A 20,948-nucleotide genomic window follows, 5' to 3' on the forward strand; every position below is an offset into this window, starting at 1 on the left:
TCAGACTGCAGACTGACAAGCCTTCAGTCTGCAGATTTTGTTTAAATCTGTCCGTATACTTAGAAAATAACACATAAATAATTGTGTATTTAATTTAATTTAATGCAGTTTTATTTATGCAGTTAACTCGAGATATCCATTCTTGCCAGTTATCCATCCTCGAATGGCACATATGTGGTATAATTTAATGGCAGCAGATTTACCTGTTGAAACTCAGTCATATCTGAAACAGTTGGTCATTGTATTCAGTCAGGTTTCAGCCAGTTAGCTTGTTCATTTCAATTATGGGTAGCTACCATCAATGTTGTCTTGTTAAATTATTTCAACAAATTAATCTTGGCTACAATATGTTGGACACTAACATTTTTGGGAAAACAAACAATAATTAGTGGGCCCCCTGAAAATCTGATGACTTCTTGGGGGTCATGGACCCTTTGTTGTGGATCCAGGATGTAGAGGACATGGAGATAAAGCACTGCTTCTGTATGGCAGTGTAGAGCAAGTTAGTTTAGCAGTGGACTACATCTGCAGCAGGTTTGAGGACCCAAGAGGACTCTTGAAAATGTTAAACATTGCAATTTTTGTGATTCTGCCCACTATAATATGTGTGGATTCTATGATAACTGGCTCTTGGCTTGAGCAAAACACAGGTACGAAATATTTTACATTTATCATCACTATTATCACCATCTAAAACAAATAGAAAGATTTTTTTTGCTGGTTGCTGATTGCTCTGCTCCATGCCATGTTGTCACATGATGCATAACCTATATTTGAAGATCAAGACACTGTGGCAGGTTTTTCTTTTTCTTAAGTAATGATTCCAAACAATCAGAATTTTACAAAAGAATATACCTGTACACCCAATTTTATTTCGACCTTCTTGTTGTCTTTCCTTTGTAAATGTGTAGATCTGTCCACAGTGCAGACTAGAGTATCATTCCCACCCTTAATCATGTTTGCAGGTTAATGCTATATATTAGCCCACTGTTTAGCCTTTGAGCTTCTACCAGCTCTCATTCAGACTTTAAAGTGACTACAGGAACGTTCAGTGTTTGTTGATTCTAGCGCCCCCTTTTGACACAAGCGCTACGACATTGGTATTGGAAGCAAGTGACAGAGAGACTGCAGGATGGATTGCAATGAGCTAATGTATATCTATGTGATTTTTTATGTGAAAATCGTGTCAGACTCCTCATAGTCACTTTAAAAACACAGACCGATGTCTGAATGCAAAAGCATACTTTTGAATCTAATGTACCAAAGACACAAAAAAGATTTCTCTCTCCTGAATATATGTAACTGGGAATGCAAATGCAGAAAAAACACTGTCCATCATATAATGTATTTTTTTTATACATTTATCTTCTATTAAAGCTTTTGTATCAGAGGGATGACTTAAGCACTGTCTGTCTCAGTGAGCATGCCTTTTATTTATGCACAAAGAGCAAGTCCTTCAGCACTGTTGTTACGTTGGGTTAGACATGCCTTTCACTCCTTCTCTCATCTTCTTCTTCTCCTCTGGAGAGGGTGATGATGGTGAGGGCTTAACAGTGCACACACATGCTGAGGCCCCTGCGATGCGTTTAGGTAGGTCTGGCCCTCTGGACCATGTCCCCTTGTCAGGGTTATAAAACTGTGTGGCTCTGGAGAACGCCATACTCTCCCAGCTGTAGCCCCCAAGAACATAGATCCTCCCTGCCCAGACTCCAAGCCCCGCCTCGCTGTTGGGCAGCAGCAGTGGTGCCACCTGGGTCCACTGGCCATTGTTTGGGTCGTAGGACTCCACCTGCAGGATGTCGAAGCGCTCTGTGGTGTCTTCATGGTCATTGCTGCCACCAATTGCATAGATAAGGTTGGTGAGGGAGGCCATGCAGTGCCAGCCCCGGGCAAGAGACATGGGTTGGCGCTCCATCCATACATCATTACCCTGTGATGGATCGTAACTCAGGACATCTCTGCGGTATGGGCCGATCTGATAGTCATGACCACCTGAGATGTAGACTATGCCACGGTGGACTGTGCCAGCATGGCCATAAGTAAACCTGAAACAAGACAGAATTCAAAAAGCAAGGCTAGCGAGACTTTTAAATAAAAATTGGTTTCTAATGAAATATTAAACATGATGAAAAATAATCAACTAGAGTTACCACCTAGCGGTTAAGAGCCTCGACCCACCAGTCAAGATGCTTGCCCCGAGGTGCAGCGTTGAATAATGGCCAGAACAGTTTTTGCAGGATATAATATTTAATTAAGGATGCATGATATAGATTTTTTTTTAGCCGATACAATAACTGACAATCATCCGACTATCATGACCCATACTGATAAAATAATCGATGATAGAATCTAACAATTTTTAAACTGTAGTTTATACATACCTGAGTCGATGAAAAGCTAAGATGTAGTGTGCACAACATGGTTTATTTGACATTCCGTAGTTGTGATCAGATCTAAATGTCCAGACCAATGAGAACATGTGTGGCTCATGTCTACATTGTGTAGCTCTACACAGGTGGGTAATGAGTGCGACAACAGCTTGTTTGTTGTTGTTCTTCTCTGTTTTTACTGGCTAATTACAAAACAACTTTAAAGGTGCATACCCACCACCTACTGTGTGTATACGCTTTACTTGTTGGGTCAAAAAAGCATTTTGGCACTGTATTATCAGCTAGATTTATCAGCTATAAGTTCTTTGTCTGCTGATAACCGATAATGTACATTTTCCAACATCCAGCCAGTAATTTATCTATTGTGCATCCCTACTTATAATTAAAATTATGATTATGAATTTAATTACGATATCACAGTGAAGTTGACCTTAATATATACGTATGGACAATCCGAAAACAGAATGTATGCCGTAACAGCTATCGACATAAAAGTCACAGTAACATGTCATTGTGCATATTAAAATATTGATAAATGCACCAAAGTGTGTACTTAACAAGATGTGTAGCCACCAAAGTCATATATGAGAACACATCCTCATGTCTGCGACACATTTTAATTGAAAACCATTCATCCGAGACATTTCCCCATGAAACAGAAGACCCAGTGACACGTGTTCCTTCATACCTGGGCAGTCCTGCCACGTAGGACCAGCAGTCCTCAGCAGGAAAATAAACCTCCACGGAGGACAAAGCTCCGCTGTCGTTCCTCCCACCCACAGCGATCAGGCACTCTCCAACTGCCCCCAAGTAAAAATCCACTCGCCGCTGGTTCATTGGAGCACCCTTCAAAAACATCACACTGACATTGTGTCTGGGCTACTGCTTCAATAAATATATATAAATCAATAAATATACACATTATATATATATATATATATATATATATATATATATATATATATATATATATATATATATGTATATATATATATATGTATATATATGTATATATATATATATATATATATATATATATATATATATATATATATATATATACATACATATCAGAGGAGGCTCGTCCATAGAGGCAGAGGAGGTTGGTCCTCCTCTATTTTTGGGAGGCAAGAGGAAGATCCATTTTTTTTTAAGAAAGAGTAACTGGTTGAAATAAATCATTACCAAATCTCAGTATCATTTATAAAATATTGTATATATATTATATCATTAAAAAAGTTTCTTCTTTGGAAGAAAATCCACCTAAAACGGTTGAACAGCGACAGCTGCAGACGGAGGAGACAGAGCAGTCTGTGAGAGGAGCAGGGAGCAGGAAGGTGGGGGCTAGAGGAGGACGGAGGGCTTCTGTCCTCCGTGGGAGGGATCTCCTTCCATTGACTCAATGCATTCAGGATTTTTTCATGCTGACCTATGATTGGCTAAGACACGTAAAATGACGCGCTAAGGGAGGACGTCCTCCCTTACCAATCAGCAACCAGAATACAAGATTGACAGCAGGTTGGTCCAATAACAGTTCCCAAATTTCATTCTCACGTTTATACAGCCGTAAACAAAAAATACTTCTATGTACCGTATTCACCCGAATATAGTACGAGTTTTTTTTTTTTTCGATTAAAATTATGTGAAAAAGTGGTCACCAGCCGCCACTGATACATATATATATACACATTTTTATATGTATATATATATATATATATATATATATGTATATATATATATATGTATATATATATGTATATATATATATATATATATATATATATATATATATATATATATATATATATATATATATATATATATATATATATATATATATATATACCAGTGGCGGCTGGTGACTGAAAAAATTGAGGAGGACAGGAGGAAAACCAGTCCACGGTGTCATGTTATTTTATACAAGACAACTACTTATCCCTACTTTCTTATATTTAATGAAATCTAAGCAATAAAACAATGACTTAAAAGAATTCTTTAAAAAACATTTTATTAAATGGCTAATATACAAGACAAAAAAAATACCACTGTATACCCCATACGGAATTTGATCCCCAGTCACCTGATCTACTCACTGTGCTACCACAGCAATCAATGTACATACTTCAGGACAGCACAGGACATCACACACATCACTCATCACAATCGCCCGGTCGTGCCGCTAACGTTATTTCCTCCAGCAGGACGAACGAAACGAAAACTATGAATTATCTTTCTGACTGCTTCGCTCTGATTTCTCCCAACAGTTTTTTTCTATCAGAAATTTGCTTATATTTCCTTTGAAACCGATTCCAATGTCGCTGAAAACTCCATATTTCTGTCCGAGCATGGCGGGCAGTGAAAGCTGTAAAATACCATATTGACCCGAATATAGGACGACCCTGATAATAAGACGACCCTTCTTTTCAAGACTAATCATCAGAAAAAGACTCTGATATCCAAAATGTGTTTCTCAGTAACAAACTCACACACCCTCCTGTCAATCTCTCGGAAGCGGCCACTTAGAGGACCACTATAAGCTTTTCTCTTACTGTTAGCGTTTTCAGACGATCTTTTTGGACCCGCCATCTTCGGACGTTACACTCCGTAACTCCATATTTCTTGGTTGGCTGACAGTTGTTTGGCACCTCGGCTGCATTGATCTCATTATCTTAAAATCAGCATCATAGCTCCGCCTCAGATGTCTGTTAACTTGCCACACTTGATCCACTTTGCTCCGTAAAATCACCGTGTCTCTCCATTTTTCCATCTCCTGTCACTTCTTCTCCGCTGTGATTGACAGATAACCGCAGCCACAGCGGTCGTGTAGCGACCCAGACAACTATCAGCATGTATCAATGGTTAGACCCCGATTATAAGACGACCAGAGACGTTCTACTATTGTAGACGACCCCACTTTTTCACATAATTTTAATCGAAAAAAAAAAAAAACTCGTACTATATTCGGGTGAATACGGTACATAGAAGTATTTTTTGTTTACGGCTGTATAAACGTGAGAATGAAATTTGGGAACTGTTATTGGACCAACCTGCTGTCAATCTTGTATTCTGGTTGCTGATTGGTAAGGGAGGACGTCCTCCCTTAGCGCGTCATTTTACGTGTCTTAGCCAATCATAGATCAGCATGAAAAAATCCTGAATGCATTGAGTCAATGGAAGGAGATCCCTCCCACGGAGGACAGAAGCCCTCCGTCCTCCTCTAGCCCCCACCTTCCTGCTCCCTGCTCCTCTCACAGACTGCTCTGTCTCCTCCGTCTGCAGCTGTCGCTGTTCAACCGTTTTAGGTGGATTTTCTTCCAAAGAAGAAACTTTTTTAATGATATAATATATATACAATATTTTATAAATGATACTGAGATTTGGTAATGATTTATTTCAACCAGTTACTCTTTCTTAAAAAAAAATGGATCTTCCTCTTGCCTCCCAAAAATAGAGGAGGACCAACCTCCTCTGCCTCTATGGACGAGCCTCCTCTGATATATACATATATGTTAGGGCTGTCAAAGTTAACGCGGTAATAACGAGTTAACACAACATCCTCTTAACGCCGTTATTTTTGTTAACACGCAATTAACGCTCGGTATAAAAAAAAAAGAAACGCGCATTGTCTGATTTACGGCCGTCGGTAGTCTTGATCCAGACCGTGGCAGAAGAATAAGAAAGGGAATCAGAAGAAGAAGCAGGGTTGGCGGTTCGGGAAAAACACGGTGGACTGAAAAGCGAAAGCGAAAGCGAAAGCGAAAGGAAATGGAGAAAGGACTTATGAACGGCAAATTCACTTTTAAAACACTGCCAGATGGTTCGGTCGATAGGACAAAAGTTATCTGCACGTACTGTCGACATGAAGTGAGATACCACTGAAGTACGTCGAGTCTCAAATATCATTTGCAAGCCAACGCAAGCTCATCCCTACATGAGACCAAAGTCACCATGCCAACAACAGATAAGCTGAACAGGTTGGCGACAGTCCTGGAGAGAGAGAGGGTGATTGTGTGTGTGACACAGAGAGAGAGAGAGTGTGTGTTAGTGTGTGTGTGTGAGAGAGAGAGAGACAGAAAGACAGAATCAGGTTCCTAACTGAAGTACTTTTTCACTTGTATTACAGGTACATAAGTGAACTTCTGGGAGGAGAGAAGTTTCTTAAAAGTATTAAGAACATGAAAAAAATACATTAATATATTTAGAACAGAAAAAAATGTACCAAAAAATTGCGATTAATTTGCGATTAATCACGAGTTAACTATGGACAAAATGTGATTAATCGCAATTAAAATAATTAATCGTTTGACAGCCCTAATATATATATATATATATATATATATATATATATATATATATATACTGCTTGTATAAATAATGGCAACTGGAGGGCAGGGAATTTACCCTGACACCTTCCCAGATTACCTCTTACAAAGAATGTTTTTCACTATATACTGTAGACATGTATTTGTAAACTGAAAAATAATAGATAAGGAGAATAGAATTGACTCCGTGGTATAGTACCTTGGTCCAGTCATTGTGGCGAGGGTCATATCTGTACAGCAGGTTACAAGCAGCGTCTCCATCATTGTCCCTGCAAGAGCTGCCTCCTGCAGCAAAGATAAAGCCCCCCAGCACTGCCAGGGAATGGTGGCTCCGCTTAGCTGGCAGTTCTGTTTCCAACTCCCAGCTTCCTGTTTCACTGTCGAGCCGGCAAACATTGGCACTGAGCTCCTCTCCACGTTCTGACACCTCGCAAAGTAAAGAGAGGAGGTTAGAGGAATCAAGTGAGTGTCTGTTCTGCTGAGTTTCAAGGGTTTAATCATATGTAGTTACTGTTCATAGTTACAGTTAGTTGTAACTTGTCAAATTTCAGGATAAGCTGTCAATACAAAGTCTCAAGTCTCATTTAAGGAGGTTCAAGTCAGGTCAGGATTCTTATCATATCAAATCTTGAGTGTCATTCCATAAGTCTTTGAACAGAAGGCCACAAGTCAATCAAAACAAGTCCATGTCAAGCAATGTTTCTTACAACAGCAAGTCTCAAGTCAGTTCTTCTTGGGCAAGACCAAGTCAGGCTGCAAGGCTTGAATGGCAAGACTCATTTGAAATAAGTTCTTTTCATGTCGTAATTCTATCAGAATCAAAAGGCTGAGTAGGATAAATTGTTTAATTAGTATTCAGATTTTTCACCACTACACACCTTCAATCAGTGATTTAGGAGATCTCTTCTACTCTATAATGGTGTGAATATTTGATGGTGAAAGGTGTTTTAGCTGTTTTTCTACGTCTGTTGTTCATGTTAGTGTTTTCTCTGTTGATTGATAATAAATACACTGTTCTTTGGTCCTGGCTTGTTTGAATTTATGTCGTCTTGTATGTCTGTGCTGGTTTTGGTTGTGTATGCATTACTTATAATAAAGCTTCACTTATTCAGTCTCAGGTCTAGTGTAAAATGTTTAAGGACAAGTTCAAGTCAAGCAACTGTCTAAAGTCTCAGGACTTGGTATAACAAGTCTCATGTTGAGTTGCTAGTCTTCATAAAAATGGCTTGTATGGCTGTGTAAATCCTGTCAGCATTTGTCTTATATAGTTTTTATGGTTACAAGTTGTCAATAAGGTCAACACTTAAATATATCTTGCCTCAGGTCAAGTCTGAAGGGAAGTCTCAATTAAGTCAAGTCTCTTGTCAGTCAAGCCCTAATCAAGTCTCAAGTCTTTATTTTTGCTAATCAAGTAGAACTGAACTCCAGAGCTCTACCAGCAGCTCAAATGTTCTTATTTACATTTACAGAACAGTTTCACTATGGCTGTAACATTAAGAAATTGCTATGAAAGAAACTCCTTTTTTTATAGAATTAAGAGCAAGTCTTGTATATCAACACATTTTGTTTTCGCTAAAAGCGTTAGCGCACACCCCATCTGAAGTGGGTGTGTGTTGAGGGTGTGAATAACGTCTTCTCATATGAATTTGGGATCTCCGGGCTTCCAAGGAGTGCACTGACAAGCTGTATTGAGCCATTTTATTTTCACTTATTATAAAACAAGTCCCCCAAATAGCTCAGCTCTTTAGGAGAAAGCTGCCATGCTTGTTTTTCTGTGAAGCTTCTAACCGTAACATAACTGTTAAACTTAATTTAACAGTTAACAGATTTACATCTGTACCTCCCCTCCAATCAGCAGCAGTCGTTCCACTCCTTCCCTCAGCGTAGTGTGTCCTGTTTGTAGGAGTGGCTGGGCGCTGGGCCTAGCATGGTACACCAGAGCTTCCTCCACCACAGCCTCGCAGACAGCTTCCTCCAGCAACAGGGCCCGCACCGCTGGCAGCACCCGGTCCACTAAGTCCCCCATTGGCATCAGAGGAAAGCGGATGTGGGAGAGAAGTTGGCTGGCATGGATCAACCGCTCGGGACTCTGGCTGAGCCACTGCAGGGCAGCCTGAAGAAGTGCCTGCTCATTGTCATGTTGAACCTAACGGTGAAGAGAGGAGCTCAGAGATTGATTATCGTGGCTTTTCATATTCTAAACCCACATCTGAATCCCTTGTTGTGTTGTTTTCCAAAGGTCAGTAAAAAACTTTTTTCTCAAAAAACTCAATGTTCACACATAAACAACGTAGAGTATTTACCTGGCCAGTGGAGAGGTAGAAGGTGAGTTTGTGTACAGGAATGTCACGAAGGAAATCAGGGGTGAAAGAAAGCGTAGCGAAGCGTGCAAGGATAAAGTGGTCGATGAATGTGTTGAGTCTCTCCAGACTGTAGAGCAGAGCCAGCTCTTGCAGGTACAGGTAGTTGCCCTCAGTCACCTCCCGTTCCAGGTACTGGCAGCAGAAATCCACCACTCGCCACATCTGAACAACAGCAGTGCAGCTATATGACACTGTAATACTCTTTTTAAACCAGCAATTTTAAACCAGCCTTACACATGCATAGTTGGTAATTGCAATAATAAATGCGAAATGTTCCAATTTAAAGAATAAGGCTCCACATCTGAAAAGAATGACAAATTCTTCCTTAAACTTCCCACACCAGCCTTTCCCTCATTATAACGATCATTTATTGCAACACTACACAATATGCTCTGTTGTAAAAAGTACCCAAAGTAAGCAAAAATAAAGAAATTGAATAAGAGTCGTAAAATATCAGTTATCAAATGTACTTGAGTATCAAAACCGCAAGTAAAAATAAATTCTACATATCTTTACATGTATGCATATACTGTATATAATGAGTTAAGCAGATGATCAGATCAGATATCCTGCGTTCATTATCATTACGTGTTGAACAGAGACATTTTTCCTACCTGCAGAAGGTGGGCGGCTTCCAGCACATAGTCAATGTTTCCTCCATCTAATGGCAGCTCCCCGCTGTACAAGAAGTCCACTACAGCGTTCAGACCAATGTAGGACATCCCGACCAGCTCCACCTGCAGACAGGAGGAGGACAATAGAGGTGAATCAGGAGTCAGACATATGATAATGCACGTGTACACCATCCATCTGCACATTTACACAGAGTTTTCTTATTGACATTACCATATGTTAGTTGACACAAAGAAAAAAAATGAGACAGAATATGGAGGAAACACGCACTAGAGGGACCAAGACAAAGGATGTTCAAATGATATACAGTAAAAAAAAAATATTTTCAGCATCCCAAGTACCTCATCCTGCCGTTCTTCCCTCATGCCCAAGGTGAACATAGAGTGGAAGTATGGGCTGGAGACAGCCAGCAGGGCTCGGTGAGCAGGGACCCGCTGGTCGTCAGCCACCAGCACCACGTCACAGAACTGGCTGTGGCGCCGCTGCTCATTGAGACCCTGCAACACCTCCAAAGCTTGATCCACCCAACGGAACACCTGTCAACACAATGCCGCAATGTGGTTCTGATGAGTCTAACAGGCAATATATAGGATTACATTCAGCTTCCTTTTTGAGCCACAAAAGGCTTAAAATTTAATTTTAGCACACACATGGATGCACGCATCTGAGTACAAGCAAGTGAGTGATGCAATCCACACTCCTGTTGACTATTTCATGCTCTCATCTTCCTTTTGATAGCACCAAGAAACGATGATATGCAGGGACGGGAAAGACTATCTTCAAGATGGCGCCTGCCCTGTCGGCGACTCGCTACCAGCAGTGTTAAAGTGTTTGATCGTGTCTTGTTTTACCGTCGTGTCACTCTTTGAACGCAAGAATCACACGCAATATGTCGGGATTTAAAGTGCACATGTTTGGACTTATGTGGTTAGTTATATGGAGTTGGGGATTGTTAAAGTGCAATCAATCAATCAATCAATCAATATGATAGCTGATGGAAAGAATGCATATTTCAAATATTCAGTGTAGGTTCTGCTTACTACAGATTATACCCAACCAAGGCTTCTAACAGTTCAAACACATCACTATGTGGACAGTCCAGTGAGGCCTGTTTGCCAACAGTCTGGTGTTTAATAAACAGTCAGTAATTCTATAGTAATATGAACAATGGAGAGGACAGGTGTCAGCTTCATGGATGAGGTTCCTCGGGAGACTGTGTAAACTGACACTTGTATGCAGATATGACAAAACAGCTGGCAAAGCACTTCTAAAGACTTTTTATTTCTGTGTGGATCTGACTGTGTGTGTGGATCTGACTGTGGATCAGGGGCCCGTTGCACAAAAGTAGGATTAAGACATCCAGCATAAGTGACTGAGCTGAGCTCAATGAATCCATAACAAGAGCGTCCAGGCTTAATTGGTTGCACAAAGAACAAGCCAGGATGAGCAGACACGGATTCATCAAGCCAGGTGAAACCAATCCTGGATAAGTGCGCGCTCACGGCTCCCTCAAATAGACCCCGCCACCGATCACAGATTCACCATGGCAAGTAGAGTGGCTTACTTTTCCCCGCCGGAGGCAGAAATCCTCATGGAGGCATACGAGGAGGTAAAAGACATAATTAAAAAGAAAGGCAACACCGCCACAGTGATAAAGCAAAGAGAAAAAGCTTGGCAAAGTATTGCTGACCACCTGAATGCGTAAATAGTGCACAATTATACACTCACCGCTCCACTGAAACATCACAATTACAATCCAAATAGTTAATTCACATCTCCAAAAACGCAGTTGTACTCTGATTATGAATCAGTTGAATTTTTATTGAAATGGACTGCATATATGAGTGAAACTGTGTAAATGTAACTCCATCAGACTGTATAACTCTTTGATAAATAGATGAGCTAATAATATTAATAATAATAACCACCTCCGGCACCAAATACAACTGGCAGATATAGATACACAGTACAAGAAGAAAGAGATGGAAAACCTTGCACTGGAGTCCGAAATAAAAAAGAAGACAATTAGAAAATTGGACCTTGAAATAAAAAAACTTGAGCGGGAGGTGAGTTATGCCTTCAATGAACACTGTATGCTGACTGTAACACAAATGTATTAATCATTATTCTCCTTTCCTCCTCCAGCTCCAAGAAGATGACACATCTTAAATAAAAAAATCAAAAGGTCAATCCACGTAAAGTCAAATGAGCCAATAGCCTATTTGAAGGCCCAAAATGGTGTGTTCCTTTCTGCTCTGACAATGGCGAGTGAGGGACCAATATGTGTTAAATGATTTTAGTTACTATGCATGCTTTAAATTTCAGTTAAATATGTCCAGCAGTGGCAGAGGAATTTGTGTGTTTTTTGTTTTTTTATTTAATTTAAATTGATTTGGCTTCTTATGATGTTTGTGCTGTATACTGAAGCTTGCAGGGAGGCTACTGCATCCATTCATTTGTCTGTTAATTTGATGTGTATGGATTTGTCCTGCATTTATTTCAGTGTGCAGACATGCGGGGTGTATTATATACAGACCTTTGAATGTGTATTTATCCTTGTGTTGTATAATATGCTTTGATTCTGTGCTTTCCATCTTGTAGAGTCACTGTGTGACTTCAGTTTTGAAAGGAGCTGATGGTTTACCTGTTTTGCTTTGCCCTTATTCAATAAAGGAACATAATGTTACACTTTGATGTGTATTTATATTTATATGGGATGTGTATTAGGTAGTATTAGGGCCACACTGAGGAAGAAAGAAAAAGTCATACATTTATGAGACTGGTTCTTTCTGCGTAAAAGATGCATTTTTTTGCATATTCTTTTTAAAGTCCTGATACTTATGACAATGTGATGCTGATGTGCCAAAAGTTTAAGTATGTCCTTGTTTGTGAAACCTATACTGAAGAACAATTCCACGAAATGCTCCACAGCCCTCATTTTAACAACTATCCTCCTCTAAAACAACGGGTTACAATATTATGACTTTATTCTCGTAAATGTATGACTTTATTCTCGAAGTCTGTGAATTTTTTTTTTCTTTCTCTGTGGCCCTAATATTCCATCATTTTATATATAGCCTTATAGTCTATGGGAAACTGTAAATTATCTAATGATAGCAACATCATCTAAAATCATTATCTATCCAAAATGATTGAAATTAATGATCACAAACGTTTAAATAATGACAGTGGGTCTAGTTATATGTGATAACAATGTGTAGTGGGCAATGGAATAACTATTGGTTTCCATTTGTGGTGACTGCTGACTGAGATAAGGGATGAGATTAAATAGATCCTGGAACTTAGCCTGGTCTGGAGCAGGCTAGCTCCACAGAATAAATCTCCATGGTAATTTATACCATAACATATCCTACTACCCCCTATCCCACTTTTGTGCAACCGGATCACGGATAAGTTGAGCCAGGATAACCAAGATATCCCGGCCTAATCCCTTATCATTTTATATATAGCCTTATAGTCTATGGGAAACTGTAAATTATCTAATGATAGCAACATCATCTAAAATCATTATCTATCCAAAATGATTGAAATTAATGATCACAAACGTTTAAATAATGACAGTGGGTCTAGTTATATGTGATAACAATGTGTAGTGGGCAATGGAAAAACTATTGGTTTCCATTTGTGGTGACTGCTGACTGAGATAAGGGATGAGATTAAATAGATCCTGGAACTTAGCCTGGTCTGGAGCAGGCTAGCTCCACAGAATAAATCTCCATGGTAATTTATACCATAACATATCCTACTACCCCCTATCCCACTTTTGTGCAACCGGATCACGGATAAGTTGAGCCAGGATAACCAAGATATCCCGGCCTAATCCCTTATCCTAGTTTTGTGCAACGGGACCCAGCTCTGTACTCAGTCCTTGCGCTGATACAAGCCATTTTTAGACAGGGCACCAAGCTGCCAATTTGCCCATTCTTTAGCGGCTCAGTCCACGGTTTTAGACAGAGGCCGGCAAACTGGGGGTCTGTTTTGGTTCGCCGATTTTCCGCCTCGGAGGGTACACTTGTTTCCGCCTCGCCTGCTATCTAAAAATGAGGCAGCAATGTGCCGGCCTCTGCGTGACGTTGGCGGAGGTGTCAATGACCTGCACTGTTGTGCGGCCCACAGCTGGGGAGTTTTAAAACCAAGAAACAGCTGATCACAGCAGTCAGTCAATCATTTCATCCACGGACATTAAGATGAGCAACTGGACAGCCGCTGAGATCCAGGAGATACTAGCACAGGGGTACTCAAATACAAATCTTAAAGGGCCAAAAAGATTTTTTTCAATGACTCAAAGGTCCATGTATTGAGGTAATTTCCATTTTAACATAAATTAAAATACATAGTTGAATATTTCCTCTTTTTGTTTGCCTTCAAACATTGTGTCCATCACTTCAGTCATGCATTATTTTATTTCATTGTGACATAGATGTGACAAGCATCCTGCCTGCAGCTTGATATGACGATTTCAGTGCATTTATTTGTGTTGTGCTTATCGCTGAATTTTGAGGAAATGTCTCTTCAAAATTCCTATGCTTCGTCTCATAATGACGTTTCAAATTGGAAATCTTCATCACAGCTTCTCCTGGCATATTGTAACGCCCCTTGTTGACTGTGGCGCAATGACTCTTGGGTATTCTGTTGGTGTTGGTGTAATTATGGTTCATGAATGTGTTTGTGAATAAGATGATATGTAAGATGGTTGTGGGTTAATTCACGTCATTTGTTCTTTGATTAAATGGTGTTGAGTTTTAACAAGGATGATAAACATTTTGGCACAATGAGTGAAAGGGTGTTTGCCGGGAGAAACTCCCCGGCCGTTACAATGTTTGAGTGTTTGAAAATACGTGATGAGACGGAGTAGAACTAGTTAAACTACGTCTGGCCTTTGTTACCGCTGCACTGTCAGATACGTAGGGCTTGTCCTGGTCAGAGGGAGAATAAATGCAAATTTTACATCCCTGTTTCTCAGAGTTGCGGTTTTTCACTGTCCACTAGAGATGGGATTTATGGCTCTTTGAGGGGAGCCGGATCTTGGTGAACCGTTCCTTTCAAAGAGCTGTTCAAATACTGGCTCATTTGACTGAGTTTTAAGAAGCCAGCCTAGTGGTAACTCATTTTATCTTGGAAATAATCACTGGGAGGTATGATGGGGTGAGATTTGTAACAAAATAATACAAAATTAGATATCCCACCAATATCTGAGTTTGAATTATTCTGAAATATTGATTATAACCTCATTTGCCATGCGTGGACCAAATTTTAAGTCTGATCTGGATTCACTGTAAATATTCCACAAGGTTGCGCCATATCACTCTGCTTTGACAGTGACATCACTATTTTGGATTTACCCTTTGTACAAAGTGTTTGTATGTATGTAAAGCTACCATGACTTGTTATTCATGCAACACCGTGACCTTAACACTAACAAATAAACATTAAAAAACAAAGCACTACCTGATGTGGAGGCAGGGGAAGCACTCGCATTTTCAGTGTCACTGGAGACTTCATTGTCACTATTGCCTGAGTCAGTTGGCTCTCTTCTCACCTCTGCCACTTTTACTGTTGGGTGTTGTGTTTTGAAGTGTCTATGCAAATTATTTGTTGAACCGGAATTAAAAGAAATATTTTAATGACAAATATTGCATTTTGCATTACTGTCTTCCCCAAGAGAAAAGTGCATCAAAATGCTGCTCCGTTTCCTTTGGCTCATTTTGTCCAAACGACGACGTCACGACACACGACAGTGACTGTCCTCCTCCTAATTAAGACCGCTGCAGCTGCTCTGCTCTCTGAGGTAGGGGCAGTCACGTATTTCTGTTTTTTTTTTGTTTTGTTTGTTTTTTACGCAAAGGCAGCGTGCACAACTCAGGCGGCATCATGCTACATTTGCATATCTAATTAGCACCGTGCAGCTGGGCTGCGCTCCTCCCCATGTAACTTCTCTGTCCCACTCAGGGGAGGAGCACAGGAGGAGCACACAGTGATATAAAAAAATAGATAAATTAAAAAAAAGAAAAAAAAAAGAACGGTTCCCAGCTGCGACACCGTTCCCATCGTTCAAATTAACGAGCCGTTCAATAGAATCGGTTCGTTCGTGAACGTCACAACACTACTGTCCACTTTGTAATAGCAGTTTACTTGGAAACACGCCATTTTCAATCTTTTACCACCTGCAAAATGTGAACACGAGAACTGCTCCGAAAGGGAAAGTGAAAGTTAAAAGTTGCGCTTGCGGCAGTGAGTGACCCAGCTGTCTCTGTATCGTTGGTATGGAGACAAGTCCCGGTGCACACGTGCTGACCCAACCAAAACACATGGTGAAGGAATAAAAGTTCAGGGGCCACAAACAGGAGGCCGGCGGGCCGGATGCGGCCGGGGGCCGCCTATTGAGGATAGCTGTAACATTACTAGCATATCGGTCTCTGTAGCTGTTTGGTTGTGTTAGCTTGTTGTTGTGTCGGCAAGCTAAGGACGGTTGCTACTTTCAAATTAAAAGCCCTAAGTTCGCAGTTCTAAACTCCAATGGGGTGCAATGTAAAGCTTTTATTTTGAAGACAAATTCGTTGTCATTGTTCACAGCCCAACTTCGAGCTTCACGTCACGTCACATGTTTTACGCCTACTTCAGAGGCGGCTTTCGGAATATTAGGCCTCTAATTTAGAAAGACAGGCCGGCACATTGTCCTCCTTACCTTGAATCCGTGTACCCTTCGTTCTTTGGTTTTTCCGTTTCAAAACCAAATTAAAATAACAGAAAAACAACTTTGTTTTTCTGTTATTTTGTTTTAAAACAGAACGGAAAAACAGAATAACACAAAATCAATCCGTGTACCCTTCGTTCTTTGGTTTTTCCGTTTCAGAACCAAATTAAAATAACAGAAAAACAACTTTGTTTTTCTGTTATTTTGTTTTAAAACCAGAACGGAAAAACGGAAAAACAGAATAACACAAAATCACACATTTTGTAGCTGTTATTCTGTTTTAAAACAAAAACAGCATAACGTGAAAATTAAGTTTTTTGATTTTTACTGTTTTGTTATAGTGATATTTGGAAAATTCGGATTTAGGAGCGGCAGCGCAGCAATTGTAATTCATGTAATTCACACAGAAAGCTGCGCTGCCGCTCCTAAACAGACGTGACGGTAGACGTCATGATGATGAGATCGGGGTGTTTCGGGGTTATTTATCAAAATATACACCTGCACCCGGCGTTTAAAGGGACCCTGCGGTTTATTGAAACCCGGCTATTATTTGGTAATAAATGGTATTTACACCCCGCTCTGTACGCCGGAGCGGCGGCGGCGGCCATGCGCATCCGCGATTCATTTGCACTGACTGCAGGCTGGACTGCTGCGCGAGGCTACTGAGAGACTGACCGCCTGTGAGTGCTTTTGGACGGGGGAGGGACTCACGGCAGCACCCGCTGCTCGTTGAGCACAGTAACTGCAGAGTGATACGTGCTTTCAAGTCAGAGTCTCCAAACACCACAAAAGTCTCCAATAACACCAGTAAAAGTCGCTATTTGTCGGTAGTCGCTTTTGGCAAAAAAGTCGCCAGAAGGATGATTTGTTTGTGTGTTATAATAGTCCAACCACTTGCATTTCGACATGGGGGGAATTTTCGTGATTTTATTTTTTATTTTTTAATCTTTTTTCCGAAATTTTTTTTTTTCCCTCCCATCCTGTAGCCTACTCGCGCCCCCCCCGGGAGAGTGTCCGCCCCACCGGTTGAGAACCACTGCATTAGTCCATTATTAGATTCCTTCTGATGCTGACTATCACATAAAAAGGTGTTTTAGAGGCTCAGACAGACCTATTGTGTTCATTGGCAGCTCATTATGAGAGAGATCACGTCCACCTTCGGTGCGTGACGCACGTTTCCTAATATGGACTTCACTCCTGGAGAGGGTGACCCCTAATTTCCACTGGATCCGCTCCGTGTGTGTAGGTTACAACAGGTTGTGGAATCTGGTTAAAATTCCGCGTAGTCAAGCCAGCCGCTCCAACATTTTAAGTGCACCCTTATTACAGACTTTATGGCCATAAAGTAAGGGCGCACTTAAATTGTTGGAGCTGCTCCGTCTCTCCTTCTTTCTCTCCTGAGACGGGGGCGGACCGGACGAGTTAATGTTCCGGAGCAGAATGTCAATCAATATTTTATCAGTATATGCCTATAGGCTACATACACACATAGCCTACCCTGTTTATAGAAGTAATCACAGCCGTTTCCAGATCGGCGTCTGAAACATAGGCTACTTCTGCAGCGAAGGTTGTGCTCCATGAAAAATAAAAAATCGGAAAAAAGATTCTAAAATTTTTTTTTAATAAAATCACTAAAATTCCCCCCATGTCGAAATGCAAGTGGTTGGGACTATTATAACCCACAAACAAATCATCCTTCTGGCGACTTTTTCTGTCAAAAGCGACTACCAAAAAATCTAGCGACTTTTACTGGTGTTATTGGAGACTTTTTTGGTGTTTGGAGACTCTGACTTGGAAGCACGTATCACTCTGCAGGTACTGTGCTCAACGAGCAGCGGGTGCTGCCGTGAGTCCCTCCCCCGTCCAAAAGCACTCACAGGCGGTCAGTCTCTCAGAAGCCTCGTGCAGCAGTCCAGTCAGAGCAGAGAGGAGACACACAGCACTCCGCCTCCAGGCTGTAAATCAATCGCGGATGTGCTCCGGCGTACAAAGCGGGGTGTAAATGTACCATTTATTACCAAATAATAGCCGGGTTTCAATTAACCGCAGGGTCCCTTTAAACGCCGGGTGCAGGTGTATATTTTGATAAATAACCGCAGGGGAAACACCCCGACGTCATCATCATGACGTCTACCGTCACGTCTCTTTAGGAGCGGCAGCGCAGCTTTCTGTGTGAATTTCATGAATTACAATTACTGCGCTGCCGCTCCTAAATCCGAATTTTCCAAATATCACAATAACAAAACAGTAAAAATCAAAAAACTTAATTTTCACGTTATTCTGTTTTTGTTTTAAAACAGAATAACAGCTACAATGTGTGTGATTTTGTGTTATTCTGTTTTTCCGTTCGGGTTTAAAAACAAAATAACAGAAAAACAAAGTTGTTTTTCTGTTATTTTAATTTGGTTTTGAAACGGAAAAACCAAAGAACGAAGGGTACACGGATTACCTTGGCGCAAATGTGCCGCCTTTTCTATCTAAAAAGGGCTACAGAGGCACTGACCTTAGATGATTCACTGATGCGCTGAGGCCGACATACCCGGCTCGGTTTGTCACTGTCCATTCTGTCTCCGCAGGCAGGCATCATCTACACACACACACACACACACACACACAGCTTTTACAATACGGGACACCAACTACCTTTCAATCTTTCTATGCTGTGAGGACATTTGGTCTTCACACTGTAGCTAGAAAGGAAAGAATACACACTGACACACACAAAGAGTCAATGACTATCACTAGGTCCAGTCACTGTCTGATTCACTGCCAAGAATGATCCCATTATAAACTGACTTGTGCTTACATTTGGAGGTACAATGGAGTAGAAGGCATCTGTTACACTGTGTTACAGATGCCGCAGCTTAGCTCATTGAGGACAACTGTATATTTGAACGACGATACAAACTGCACTGCTTCCTGAAAGAGCCTTTGTGAAAAGTCTTTCCGTACACAGACATGTTCCTGTAAAGACATACTATCTAGAAAGCGCTGCACTGTGTAGCATATTGTCAGCTAGCCTGGAAAACAAACGGACTTCCGGTTAATGGCATCACAAGATTTTCAAAATGAATCCTTTGTCTCACGAATCGGTGAAAAAAACCCATCAAAAACAAAATCATTCATGTAGTGTAAATGAGGAAAAATCGAGATATATTTGGTCAATTTAAGCATAACCCAAAACCTGAGTGGGATGGCTTCGTATGTATATTTTTAATAAACTCAGACGTATTATGTTCGGTGTTTGAAACTAAAGAATTGCTACAAAATATTGTTTAAAAAAACTGCAGTCATAAACTTTTTTTTTTATGTAAAGACAATGCTGTCAGGAACCACTGGTCACTGAAAATTTAACTGTGTCATTTCACTTGAAAATGCCATCACTCCTTTGTTGTGTTGTTTTATTTTGAAGTCAACATTTTTTCAGCATTAACATTAACGACGTGATTAACGACGCTGCCTGAAAGATCTCCAGGAAGTAAAATACAGCTTATGGACCAATCACAGCCAGCTCCATACGAGTAAATTCAAGAAGGCCAGTGTTACAGAACGTTTAAAGATATTTAAAACGTATTATTTTAATTCTTTATTTCTTTGATATTATTCCATGCGTAACTGGCAAGTAGGTCATAATGAAGTTGGGTGCTGGGATGCATTTCTTCAAAAAACATGAGGTCCATGAATGCAACAGAATAACTACACACTAGAGACTAATAAAACGCGAAAGTCTTTATGAGGAAAAAGAAAAACCCTATTTTCTCATATCACTAATATAGTCAAATTATGAAATATTTCCTGATTTATTGTGGCCGATGAGGAGGTTAATGGACTACTACTAATGGCTTGATTTTATGCATACTTCGATGACTGAGAAAAACAAAACAACACAAAGAAAAAATTAGAGATGTACTGTAACCATGGAGAATATGTGAAATAAAACAAGGCGATCTCTCTCTTTAAAAGCATAAAATGTCAATTTGAAGGAAAAATAAAACATATATCCATAAAATGTATCAATACTCACTACTACTTCATGGGGCCCATTCTCACAATTCAAAATTGGACTAGTAATTGAACTAAATAGGGAAGTTCAACTAACAGAACATGTCAACATAAAGCATCTGGATGGGAGCCAATCCTTGGCTAAATCCAGAGTGAGTGACCATAAGTACAGATTGGCAGAGGTCACTATATGAATTCAAGGAGGTCAGTGGGGAAATACATCCGTAACTGTCACTTAGAACTTAGAACAGAGGTATATTTTTCTCTGTACGTGACTAAAATATAAAACCAATGGAGGTAAACACTATGAAAGTTTTTAAAGTCTAGTTTAATGACCCTGTCAGAAAATATACACACTTTGATAACACTAGCAGCTTGTTTTGTTACCTGACAAACTGATGACGTCAACTGATGTCAACATCTATAGGTTTTTTTTCAAATGATGCATATTATATGTAATGTATAGAATGTGTAACGTGAAAGTAAAATATCTGCAACTTGTAACATGACTGTATTTATGTCA

At 40.2% G+C, this 20,948-nt stretch overlaps 1 protein-coding gene across 6 annotated transcripts; it reads right to left on the reverse strand.

Moving 5' to 3' along the window:
- Positions 1-93: 93 nt before the first annotated feature.
- On the reverse strand, positions 94-19,460 carry klhl36 (kelch-like family member 36). 6 transcript variants are annotated; one of them, XM_030425253.1, is made up of 10 exons: positions 19,230-19,460; positions 18,927-19,010; positions 11,273-11,296; positions 10,050-10,244; positions 9,690-9,812; positions 9,016-9,237; positions 8,553-8,858; positions 6,912-7,132; positions 3,079-3,252; positions 94-2,045 (listed from the first exon to the last, which is right to left on the reverse strand). In XM_030425253.1, exons 2-10 carry the CDS (start codon positions 19,008-19,010, stop codon positions 1,469-1,471), a joined length of 1,926 nt encoding a protein of 641 aa, XP_030281113.1. In that variant the 5' UTR covers positions 19,230-19,460; the 3' UTR covers positions 94-1,468. The 6 variants fall into 6 exon arrangements, with proteins under 6 accessions (XP_030281113.1, XP_030281114.1, XP_030281115.1 ...); XM_030425254.1 differs by lacking the exon at positions 11,273-11,296; XM_030425255.1 differs by lacking the exon at positions 11,273-11,296 and having other exon boundaries at positions 3,079-3,236; positions 6,912-7,139.
- Between the last annotated feature and the right edge of the window lie 1,488 nt (positions 19,461-20,948).

Source organism: Sparus aurata, chromosome 8 (assembly GCF_900880675.1).
Source record: "Sparus aurata chromosome 8, fSpaAur1.1, whole genome shotgun sequence".
NCBI classification, from domain to species: Eukaryota; Metazoa; Chordata; class Actinopteri; order Spariformes; family Sparidae; genus Sparus; species Sparus aurata.

What these genes read in the sequence shown, in the direction of transcription:
- klhl36 (XM_030425251.1), bottom strand. Translation starts at nt 11,452, where the DNA reads ATGTTTCAGTGGAGCGGTGAGTGTATAATTGTGCACTATTTACGCATT. An exon ending in TCTACCTCTCCACTGGCCAG is followed by an intron (nt 8,859 to 9,015) that starts GTAAATACTCTA and finishes CTTCACCGTTAG; the next exon opens with GTTCAACATGACAATGAGCA. An exon ending in TACGTGGCAGGACTGCCCAG is followed by an intron (nt 2,046 to 3,078) that starts GTATGAAGGAAC and finishes GTCTTGTTTCAG; the next exon opens with GTTTACTTATGGCCATGCTG.